This window comes from Falco rusticolus, chromosome 12 (assembly GCF_015220075.1).
Source record: "Falco rusticolus isolate bFalRus1 chromosome 12, bFalRus1.pri, whole genome shotgun sequence".
NCBI classification, from domain to species: domain Eukaryota; kingdom Metazoa; phylum Chordata; class Aves; order Falconiformes; family Falconidae; genus Falco; species Falco rusticolus.
Window position 1 is genome coordinate 31,150,051 of NC_051198.1, and position 12,957 is coordinate 31,163,007.

The 12,957-nt window shown below is 38.1% G+C and overlaps 1 protein-coding gene across 22 annotated transcripts in view; it reads right to left on the minus strand.

Moving 5' to 3' along the window:
* Positions 1-12,957, minus strand: part of NRXN1 (neurexin 1) — a 730,254-nt gene that overhangs the window by 413,592 nt on the left and 303,705 nt on the right. For all 22 annotated transcript variants that reach the window (XM_037405538.1, XM_037405537.1, XM_037405535.1 and 19 more), the window contains one exon: positions 5,588-5,971. In XM_037405538.1, the coding sequence (XP_037261435.1) occupies positions 5,588-5,971 (384 nt within the window). The remainder of the gene's footprint in view (positions 1-5,587; positions 5,972-12,957) is intronic.

Consider the following 12,957-nt stretch of genomic DNA (forward strand, 5'->3'; position numbering starts at 1 on the left):
TTTATATTGTCTATTAAAAAAGACACATTCATACTAATCAGGGCTTTTATAAACTGAGCAAAATCAGATTTTATGGGATAAACAGCATTCAACACTAGAGGTCTGTTGCTAATAAATTATCTTATGATAAGGTAAAAGAAAGTTGTCAGAATCAGCACTGGTACTGTTTGCCAGCTTTCCTATAATTATTCAGTCTTTTAGAGAATTAGAGAGAAAGGAGAGAAGGAACTGTCTTAATTTAATCAGAGATGACCTGCGAGTATTTAACATCGTGGTGAACAGACCTGATGTGATTAGATACTCAATCCTCCTAACACATACTGCGCCAGTTATTTTGGAAACAGATGTTCCAAGAACAGACCAAGGAGACTGAACAGAAGATCAAATGACTTAAAAGCTCTGGGGCGATGAGAAAGCCCCCTCATGTCAACGAGCTCCTTTCAGCATGGGGAGCTCCAAGTCACAGGCTTTCTAAATACAAAGGTAGCACAGAGAAAAAAAGCAAAACTGGAAGGAAACAAGGATGATTTGATCAAAGAAGATTTAGCACTGCTCTGAGAGCCGTAACTGAAGATAGGCAACACTTCATACCTGAAATAAAAACCACAACTACGTTCAGTTTACTCGCTTGAAATGAGTCTGCTGGTACAAACTTTTTTTGTTACAAGTTTTTGCTGTTAAAGCATTATTAAGTGATTACTACATTAAGAAGGTTCAATGATCTTTTGTCAGCATTGTGCTCCTCTCTAAGGATGGCAAGCTGGGTTTTGCCATGTGAATCATCTGTTCAACTCACCTCTCTTCCACTTGACTCAGCATTGCTCTCCGCTCAGCAAATTTCCATGTCCTGTTGGTCTCGGCTGGACAGGAGGCATCCAGCAGCATACAAATGAGACCTTTGACAGCACAAGGAGTTTCCTTTTCCCTTACTGGTGTGTGTCTTGTAATTCTTTGTGGCAATGCCTTATTACCCTATCATTATGCTTGGTAGCATACATTAACATAAGACCTCCCAGAAAACTTTGTTTTTCAGAGAGTAGGAAAAAACTGTTTTCAAGATGAAACAAGACGGGCTTGTTTTCACTTTCCTGGAAAACTAGAGATGGTTTCAGTCACTTAATGGAACTGTTCCCATCCTGCAGAATGGATTGTTAATTTGCAAGGCCTGGTCAGTAAGATGGGGATTGGAACGAAGAGAGGCAGTCAGGGTTACCAGTTATACAAACCTCAAAGAAAGATTTTTGGCTAAAAGTCTGTATTAATTTTTGCCCCTAACTTTTACCTTTTTTTGCTTTGGACCAATTAATTCCAAAGGGGTGTGTGTCTCATCTTTCTTTGGGATCTATGCTGCTAACTCACCTAAGTGTTGGCAGAGTATCTTTTGTCTCTTGTTCAGCTTTCTCTAATTATTAGATTAAATGCTAATAGACCATAAGTTTAGCTCAGAATGTGCTATTCATTAAAAGAATCACAGTCTCCACAGCAGGGAATAATAATTTTACAACCACTTAAGCGCTGGAAGTATAGCGCCAAATAGAAAAATAGCAGAAAACCCTTACAAAACATCACTGACAATTTTTTGTGGCAGCAAATAAGTGCATGCAATTGAGTTATTAGCGAGAAACAGTAAGATGTTATTCAGAGATTGCTAAGAATTATTGTATACCTTCTTCCTTTGATATTTTTATAAACCTGGCAATTAAACCCCCTTGCTGCTGCTTTGCTTTTTTAGCACAAGCAAAGAAAACATGCAAATGAACAAAAAACCCCAGAAAAATGCTGAAGGGTTCAGTTCCCCTCTCCATTCTTTTTTCTTCAATTTGTTTCTGATTAAAGTCTCCAGGGCTGGATACTCTATATGTACACCACCTCAGTCAGCTCTGTGCCTATCACCAAGGATGCACAGACTAGTAGCGATATGAGAGGAGATAAAGGACCTTAGTTTTCACCGGGCTGGGATTCCCTAAATTGCTGAAGAGGCTGAGGCACCTACTCTTCAGGAAACTTCCCCACATCTGTTTCTACCCTCAAAAACACTCAGCGGGATATTTATGGGGAGAAACAGAATTTCCCAAATCGATGCTGTTCTTCAATTCACAGCTTATTTAAATTAAAATGAAGAAGTATGGATTTCAAAATTCAGCTTTCTTCCTCATAAATTATGCAGTCGAGTTTGTGTTATTTTTAACATGATGCTCGGTAAGTTACTGCATGTATTTTAATAAATAAAAGAGTATCTAGTTTCCTCTGGACCCCTTGTGGTGCCTCTAAAGTCCTAAAGACAGAATTATTAATTCTGCCTGCTTTTTCAGTTTGGACGCGTCTGCAACAATATGCGGACCGCGTTGCAGCCCACCAGAGCCGTTTTTAACACAGGAAATCACCGTCTGTCTCTGCCGTTTCCCAAATCACACACAAACTTCGCCTCAGAAAGTGGCAGCCAATGCAGCCCAGAGCCATGCCAGGAAGCATGAGAACAATCTGGATCACCGATAGTCAAGTATTTAGGTTTGCTTGCCGAGTCTGTTTTATTTACCAGCAAGCACAGCAACAACACCCTGCCCTGAAAACACCAATACATGGGATTTTACTTCTGCAAATTGTACGAGTATTCAAGTCTTTCAATGGCTACTGATTCCAACTCAGACTTTTGGGTTTTGTTCTATTTACAAGCATATGCTCAGCAAAGCACTGCTTGTGTGTTTGCTATGGCAGCGTCTTCAGTCCATCCAAGTCCAGACCTGCAGGCTTGGGGAATTCAAGGAACTTTTCCATTAACCTGATGGAAACAATTCTTGACATGCGATTAGTCACTAGATAATACGTGACTAGAAGGTGAAAGGATTCCTCCTACTTGCTACATTAGTATTATTTCAGGACTGAGGTCCTAAGCCACATTGTAAAGGTGCTAGAATTTAAACACACAGGACTAATTAGTTTAAGTCAGAGATGGAATCGATATATTTTGAACATATGATTCTTCATACTGTCTTATCATCATATCACCTGTAATTTTATAATTTTAAAAAAATTAAACAATCAGAGATAAAGCAAGGAATGAAAGCTATATTTCTTTATTTAACGTATATGTGTGTATGCAGGTGTGTGCGCATGCACAATGTGGACGTTACACACACTCTCTAATTTAAATATATTTTTCTTTCAGAAATGTCACTGATTAATCTTTCTTTGCGCGCCTGCTTTTTCTTATCACTGATGAATTTACTCTTGTGCGTTGTTCCCAGCCATCCAGTCAAAAGCATGCACCTGCAAAAGGCTTTGCTGAGAGGCAGTCGTATATTGGGATCCACAATCAAAGTAAGATAGGAAGCCAAATTATATTGCTGTGACATCTGTCTATGCATCTGCTGCAGTTTCCATAATCTACTAAAGCCAATCTACAGATTATACTGATATTTAACCTCACTGAAAATCAAGAATAACTTGCAACAGGATAAAAAGCACATGGATGTACAAAAATATTGTCTACTGAACATTAAATGAGTTGTTTTATTATTAAATATTTAAGTATACTGAAATTAACTGAGTTGTGTTCCATATTTTTTATACATTGATAAGCTGACTAAAATTATTTCAGATACCGCATTGTACACAATATGCCCACATTATGTATGTTAGTACTCTTATTTTAGGGAAAATAGCACAAAAAATTAATGATGGTACTGAAAAGTAGCTACATGATTGTCTACTGAAGATACCTTAATCACTTAATGTTAAGTTACAAATTACAGGTTTTTAATCTCCGATATTTTATTCTAATGCTTTCTTTCTTTTGTGAAAGTGTATTGTTTGTTGAAATTAACATGTTCCTATTTAATTTAAATTAGTTTGAACAGTTATAATTGTGTTGCTTCTACCACCAAATACAAAAGTTTATCAGATACTGCACATGGGTAGCAGTTATAGGAACTTTGTGTGGTAGGATGCCAACACACCGCTTTCGGAATCCCCAAAGCTACGACCTTATTAATGCAGGACCATTTGGGATATGAATATTACTGAGAGGAGATCTCCTTTCAGTTTAGTTTCCTCTGGACAGGGAAATGATCCCATACTGTCTGAACTGCTGCACGTATTTCTGTTGGACGAGAACCAGATACCATTGCAGAGAAGCCAAACAAACTACCATAGTACCACCATTCCCACTAGGGGAATAAACTGGGAAAATCAAGCTCTAGATTGAAAGACAGCTGAAAATAAAGTATAGGAAATAAAAAAGACAAAAGTTTCTTACCACCTGTCAAATCTATTCATGAGACATTGTTACAATGAAGCCTGCTTTTAAGTTTATTTGCAGATCTGGATGTGATTTTGTATCAACTAACGCACATTTCCTAGCTCGGTTGAAAAAAATGCAAATTCTCTTTTTACTTCTGCCATCTGTAATAGCAGAATTTCGCCACAGGGTGGAACACCAGCCGTATTAACTGAAGGCGTCTGTGATGCTGCGGACAGCTCGGTGATGCCCTCTGCCAGCTTCACCAGCAGCAGAACAATCTGGAGATCTCAGAATAACTGGCCTTGAGCCAATATATTAAAAAAATAAGGCAGAAAAAACAGAAGAAACTGAAAATCTACTTGCAAATGCTAGTAATAGGATGGTAGTAATCCTACATAAATGCACATCTATTTACATATAACTTAAACATTAATCAGGTTTATAATCTTTAAAGAATACATTTTTGTTTCATCTTGCTAACTAGAAAAATTAAACAAACTAGATGGAAAGAACTTACGTTCCCAGCCAATAAACTTTAAATTTAGATTTTGGCGAGAAGAGAAACTGTACTGTGTCAATTGTGAGATTAAAAAAATAAATGCCTAAAATACTAAGCTTTTTTATTGTTTTCATAAAATTTTCATTAATTTTTTTTTTATTAGCATACTCTGTTAGCCTATATTTCTTCCTATAAACTAACCTCAGCATCTGTCTTCCTTGCCACTATCCACCTTTTTAGTTGGAGTTTGTCAACTTTAACCTTACCTTTTCTAGGCAAGAGGGATACTCAGGGAATTAAGGTACATAGAAACTGTTTCCTTGGTTACTACGATCTTTTAAAAAAGTTAATTAAGAAATATAGGTTCCTACACTGATTCTTTTGCTTCGACTCATGGCTGAAGTTCTGGCCATGGATTTAAATGATACTGTGGAGTTCAAAAGTAAATTTAATTACACAGTGCTATTGACATAAATAGGCAGAGAACAAGACCTCAGCTTGGAATTGGAATGTGACCATTTAGTAATGCAATAATAATTAAAATTACTTCCGCAAAGCTTTTCAGAACTCAGCAATGTACGATGAGACATAAAAGGAGGATTTTCTAAGAAACATTTTAGCAGTGCTGACTATCATAGTCAACTAATAATTCTTTATGTATCTTAGAAAATCCCCTAAGATCTTTCCTCTAGAGTTATTTCTTTCAGCCTGGACCAGGGCTCCATTTGACATCAAGTGAAATCAAAGAAGCTTTCTTCCTGCCTCAAAAGAGTTAGAGATAGGTTACCATTTTTAGTCATTGTGCAGGATTCTATAAAGTAGAAATGCAGCCATCTCATAGAACCTACCTCTTTCGCACGATCTGCCAAGGTACCCTGTACCAGAGCAATCACAAACATATCTGTTCCACCCATCCCTGCACACACCATTGTTTTTACAGGGGTTGCTAAGGCAAGGTTTTGCAGTTTCTCTTGAGCATGAGGGCTTTACTCCAGCTGTGCTTTGAATTTCAGCCATCTGTCGAATATCTTTGCTTTGACCATCAATAAATAAATCTCTAATGCAGCCGACGTATCCATAATTGAGAAGTGCTGTCCACACCTCTGTTGGGAAGACGAGGCCTGCTTTATTTTCTGGTAAGCCTCCAAGATACAAGTCATCATCCAAGTCGAGGATTTCACTTTCCCCTGGTGCAGTATATGGTGTACGTAATGTGTTCACAGATATGGTCCCTGAGAAGAAAAGACAACAAAATGCATGATCTTGAAGATATTTAAAATATTTTGGTAGTGCTGTTTTACTCATTAATCTACATGGCACATTAGCTCCTGGCAAATATCTGTAAATAAAACCTAGGTATTCTACTCACTCAGCTATACAATAATAGATACGCTTCTTATTTCAATTACAATGTAGTACAAATACTGTCAGGAAGTGAAAAATGTAAAAACATTTATGCACAACATTGCAAGGTTACAAAATAAAAAAAGTCAAAGCCACCTTACCAATCTTGTAGGGGTATGGGGAATGCATTTCAGAGTTATTTTCACAAATATCCTGCTTGCGCAACAGAAAAGTGTCTTCACTACCCCATGCGTGCTTCAAAGCATTAAGACTGAGGTTGCATCGATAGGCTGCAACCTGGCAGGCAAATCTGTGTCTTTGGTTTGGATCCAAAGACTCAGTATTTTAAGAGACTCACCACTTTCAGTGGGCTTTGGATAAGACTTTTTTCTTTAAGTGCAGGAGGAAAATAGTCTCATCAGCTGCCAGACAGGCAATCATTAAGAAGATAGTGATGTGCTCCTAGAGGGAAAATCAATGCCTCTGACACTTACCTCGAAATGCGTGCGTGTTATAACGAGAGGGAGAAAGGATGTATACAGAACCTCAGGAAATTAGAAGTATCTTTTCGATTTAAGTTTAAAAAGTAAACAAACAAAACTAAGCTTAAAATAAAGTTCTGCTTCTACAGTGTTTGAAGAAAGACACTGATCAACTATAAAAATCCTCTTTGCTGTACTTTTAAAATAACGAGGTACCCAATTTTAACAATTGGAATAAGCAGAAAACCAGATTTAGTACATGGCATCACAGAGCATACTTATGTTAACCAAAGTAAATCTTATTTACTAAGCAAAATAATTTTAAAAAAGAATCTTCATGTAGATCTTCATAGAAGTGACTCCTTACCATTCTATATGGGTGCAAAAGCAAGCAAAATATAAATCAACCCATTATATAGGTGACCAGATTATTAGAATGTACCAGCCACAGTATGCAACACTGTTATCCAATGGACAAAATATTAAAAGTGTATTAATGGTGAAAAGACATTGAAGAACCACATTTACCACAAAATATTTACCACACATTTATACACAAAACTAACATGATTCGCTGTTTCCACTGTCAGCATGACACAGATTCCAGAATATAACACTGATTATCAAAAATACTTCCACTGCGGTGGGAGTGGTGCATGCGAATAATAAATTCAGAACTTTTATAGCATAAGTACTAAAATGCGTTTTAAGCAAACAGAAGCAGGTCAGAAAAAGATTATTCTGTTACTTGGATACATCGTAAAATTCAGGTTTCTCATTTAGCAGTGAAGAAGAGTCCTGTGGGAGCTACATGTTTTGTTTGTTCTTTTGTTGGTTCGATAGGTTAACTTCAGCAACGTGGACAGAATGAATAGCTGAACAGTTTGGACCGTTAATAAAAGCTTTTTGGGGCAGAGGTCTCCGGAGATCCAACTCCCATGTGAGACTTGAGACATGGATTTCAGAAGGGCTGGGTACTACTACTACCACAAACAGTCTCTCTACTAACAGAAGAGATAAAAAAGATAAAACAAAGGCTCCCATAGCCTTTGTGCATCTTTATGAACATGTCAAAAGAATGTTTGAGGATATGGTCAGTTTTCCCTTTTTTGTATTATCAGAAGCATTTCCTGTGACAGTTGAGTCACAGAGGTATAAAGTGAACTTCCAGTCTGAACCATAAGAAATAGGCATGTTGAACCAGGATCTTTTCTCTTCCAGCATCCACCCTCTTAAAATTAAGGCTATTACACTTTGATAACTCTAAATATTTGTTTTGCTGCTCAGATTCTTGAAGCAAAACTTGGCAGTCATATGGAACACTTGCTATAGATTTGATTGTAGGCATACAAGCATAAACATTATGAGGTTTGATTTTGTTAATAAGCTGTATCAAACAAGGACCCCCGTGAATGACCTGTTAAACCAACATAACTAGCTTTTCTGAGAGCATCCTAAGTATCAAGGACTGCTTACAGGCAATAAATCATTTCTCCTTTAAAAAAAAATAATTAGACATGCTGTAAATTTAAGTCATACTTGTGCTCACAGTATTTCTTACTGCTATTGTTGCTTGCTCCCACCTGTTGCTGTACAGGCTAATTTAGGACCAAATGTTTTAAACCTATGTTCAGATAGCACTTGCACCCACACAAGTTAACTCAGCTGCAGCCTCCAACCTCCAACTCATGCATTTCCACAGTACTGGGTTTTGCTGGAAAAAAGACATTTGCATTTTCAAGGTATTCATGATGCTGGAAGATAAATGGGGCTACATTTCTATGAAAAATAATAATCCACTAAGTCTCGATGGCTCTTAATGCATAGGAAGACAGGTAAATCTCAGCCAATGTAGCTGTGACATTAACATGGTGGTTCAAAAACTAAGTTTTGCAAGCATAGTAGGATGAGAAAGGTGGATGGTAAAGGGAATTGTAAGTCACCACTACGTTCTGGTGACTATGAATTATATTTGGGTGATAGACTGAAGCATGACAACTTTCTTCTGTATGTCATAAAGGATTACCCCAGAGAGCTTAAGTATTATTTTGAATAGATATCAAAAACTTCTTAAAGAAATGAACCTTTTCCCTCCCCAAGAAATGACACCACATAAAATACTCCTTGGGAGAAGCCCTCTGAAACCTCAGTGTAATCATAGGGTGTAATGACTACGGGTAGAAAAGCACAACAGGCAACTGCTCTTCTGTCCATCTTTTTCATGCTTTTGAAGACCATGGAACCCCGATTACCCAGCTGGACTATCTCCAATTTGCTGCTGGACATAGCCATGACACTTCAGCTGACCTACATAGTGTGTGAATTACCCTTAATCAAACCACTGTAAGTTACCTTTATTTAATCCTTTTTGTTGAGAGCTACACTAAGTCAAATAGCACCCGCAGAAGACTCAAAGCTTTAACAAGTCACCCAGGCTCAGCTGTTACGCAGGAGCTTTTTTCATTATCAAAACACCATATAGCACACTGTATAGAACAAGAACTATAGCTATAATACAAATAGGCTTTAGTCTAGCTAATAGGAGAAAACCCCTGCCTGCGCACCACGAGTTTCGTGCTATCACTTATAAGTTATCATAGTTTCTGGCTGAACTGTCCACGCAGCCACAAACCATCACTGCTGGTGGTATTCAAAGTACTGTTCACGTACTCTGACAGGTAATGCAGACTTTACTCACTAACTGCTTTGCAAATGCAGGTGAAAAAAAAAAAATCAAGAAAAATAAGGGGGAACAGAAGAAGACTTCCAAAGTACATGAAAAATTACAGGTTCTTTTAAACATCCTAAAATAAAATCCGAAACTCGAGTTCATACAACATGGGCCTATGGAAAATAAATAATGGGTCTACAAACACCTTTGGAGTCACAGTGCATCCAGAGCTGTGACACAGGTAGAATGCGCTGTTTCTAGCTGGGATTTTTGTTTTGTGGGTTTGGGGGTTTTTTGTTTGTTTTGGTTTGTGTCGCTTTTGTTTGTGTCGGTTTTTCGTTTGGTTGGGTTTTTTAAGCCAGCCATCTTTATTGAGGGAAATTTTTCAAGTTCTACTGAAACCATCCCAGGCTGGACCTCATGACAATGGCAGATGCTACCACAGAATGCAAGGGCAGTAATGCACACCCCCTTTGCCGGATTTCAATCCTACTTTCTCTGGGAATTATAGGCAGATTAAAAAGAATTGTTCTGTCAAACCACCAGTTTGCTCTAATCCATTTGGATGTTTCTACTTACAAATGTGACAAGACATCACTTTCCAGGGAGGCAGGAAGAAGGGAAGCTAATGGAGCATACAAATGTCGTATGTGGTCAGCACAGGAAAAGGTTAAAAATTTACCCTGTAAAGATAATGTAACATCAACCCTTCTCACACCAGTATTGTCAAGCTGGATAAGAGGGAAAAGAATGGGACACATCTTGTTTTATAGAATAACCTAAACATAACAGAATATGATAGGAAACTGCAGATTCAGAAAAGCATTGGCTTCTCAGTTACATCTTTGCATGGTACCTAGCATAACAGCACCCATGACCAGATTAGTAGTTCAACTATTTCTTTGGAAAGAGCAGTCCTGAGGCAGCAATGTCTGCCAGGAGACAAGCAGCTTGCTTGTAAAGTTTTTTACTACTTGTAGGAAATACTGCCCGTACTTCAACAAGAAAAAAAGAAATGGGGGAAAAGCTGTTACCATTTGGTTTGTCCAACTGAAAGAAGAAAAAGTGGATGACTGAAAGACAAGAAGATGTGGGGTGATTTATTTAGTCTGGGAATTCATGATCTAGCTTCAGGCTCTAAAACAGGTAGCATTTCTTATCTCCAGAAACTGGGTGTAAATTTAAGGATCTTATAATGACCTACAGGTCCTCCGATTCTATGGTATGTCCCAGAGCCCAATTTAAACATTCAGAAACGTCTTTATATATTGAAGGAAGATCGAGAAAAACTAATGAAATAATCATTTTTTGGTAAGAATTACTGACTTAAAGGATAACTGATTAGTGGGCAGTTCTTCAAAAGGAAGAGTCAACAGTAAGTGAACAATAGCATACATATGAGCAAAATGGAAATTACATAGCAGGGTACAGAGAAGCCTATCGTACCACTTTACTGAGCATTGGTAAGGTTTACCTTAAACTTGAAGAAAGATGCAGATCAGCTGAGAAGACTGCAGAAAATGGCAATTAAAAAGGTGGCCAATAGCTACAGAACATGGCATATGGGGAGAGGAAGCAGCTGGGGTTTCCTAGTGTATGAAGAAAAGTGGAGACTGAGATAACAGCAATCAAATCACAAAAAGCGTGGGGCTATGACACTGGAAAAAATTGTTGTGCCTGCTGTGAAAACGGAAATTACAGACAAAATGGTTTGTTTAGCATGCAAAAATATTCACTTTATGAATGATTACATGGAGAGGTGGTACAGTGTCCACTGCTGGGTTAAGTCGACACACACCTGTTGAGACTGACAAGTACGTTACCGCTACTTTTGTTGGAGAGGTAAAATAGAGGACCTGTCAAGGTCACCCAACTCAGTTTTTCTATGAGCTTATGAATAAATGAAAGACAGTAACAGAATCATTGGAAGAATTGTCCCTAAAATGCAAGATAAACCCATTATCTCAAATATGTAAATTATTAACATCTGTTGAAATAGGAACATGTAAATCTGGCAGTTCTTAAAAGGCTGGGACGAGGGGGAAGGAGTCTATAGAAGCATACATGTGAAAAAGAGGAATCTGCAACAGCAATGCATGTAATGGATATCTTCAAAGAACTACTTACAGCGAGATACTGATTATAGTTATGCTCTAATTACATACTCTTGAGATAATTTCTAGTGTTTATGCTGAAACTCTAACTAGTTCAAAATTTCAGTGACTTCTTAGCCTTTACGTGCGACCTACTTATGAACACGTTCTGATACATTCTGGTTTACACTGCAGTGCGTAATTGGAGGTTGACAATAAGAGTAAGTTTCTTCTTCCTCTCCATCTGCCTAATGATGTTTTCCAAAGGATGAACGGCATTTTAGTCAAGGAACACTTGTAAGGTTATCCTTGAGTATGGTAAACAGTTTAACAAGTTTTTAAACAACACCCAAGTCTCAGAAAACAGTTATTAAACCTAACTCTACCGTGTTACAAGAAAAACTGTAAGCAAACACCTTTACAGCTGCTTCATGGTGGTTGTTGGTTTTTTATTTTACTTAGTTTGGACTTTTTTTTTTTTTTCCTAGTTCTTTTACTGCAGAGTTGGCAGTACTGTTTAAGAGCACAACTGACAAACATTTCCCCTAGGTATGAGTTAATGAGCCTCTCCAATCATATTAATTATCTCAGCAATTCACTTTTTCATAAGTCTGTGTATAAGAAACTAAAACGTATTTCTAAACCTTGTCTGAATTCTGATCAGTTAAATATGAAGATTGTAACTGCAGCTACTACAACTGTTCTGATCTCCATGCTTACCTTACGTGGGCTCTTTAGGTGGTTTTTGTGCAGGTGACACACATTTGCTTATTAAGAAAAGTGAAAAATCAGAGTAAGATATTTCAAAGACACTTTACATCTAGTGTGCTAAAGCGTAGTATAATAGCCGTGCTGAGGACCTTGCCCACAGCGCCCAGCCCACGGCCAAGCCCAGGGGCACATGTGAAGCAGCTGTGAAGCTGCTGTCCTTTGCAGGAACTCTGAATAACCATGAGCACTGGAAGGGAGCTCAGCTCACGTGACAGGACACACCAGCTGGTGCCAGGTTGTGTCCTCTGCTGGACATCTGCAAAAAAGACAGACTGCTGGAGAACGTGTCTTCCCTTTCCTCTGCTGCATGCCTAGCAGGATAGATGGACCAATGGAGAAGGTATGAAATCAATCTTTACTTTACACTGGGAAATAGGATCTCAGGAGTTCCTTCTCATCAAAGATCTGCTTTTTAGGTAAAGAAGTGCTCAGAGCAGGTCCTACAGGCAGCAGGATGGGGTTCTATGGTGACAAACTTTTATAAGAACGATAGGTCAAAAGTTCCTTCAGCCAAAGGAAATTACAGGGAACGTTTCTTCCCCCTTCCTTCTATTTCGTAAAAACTAAGATCAGCAAAATTACTAGTGATTAGGGCCTTACTAAGTACAGTTTTAAAATCTGCTCTCAATTCTTACATCTCCCCCTCCGCAGTCCCAGACGGGCAATGGCAAAGTCAAGTAGTTTAGAGTGGATGCTCTCTGTGACAGTGTGGACGAGAGCAAAGAATGAAAAATAAAACGAGTACTTGCTGATCCAGCTAATACAAAAGTCAAGGAAATTAGCAAAGCTCCTTGAGAAATGTCACAGCTTTCTATTATCTGAGGCAACCACTCTGCATTGGATTTGAAGATAGGAGT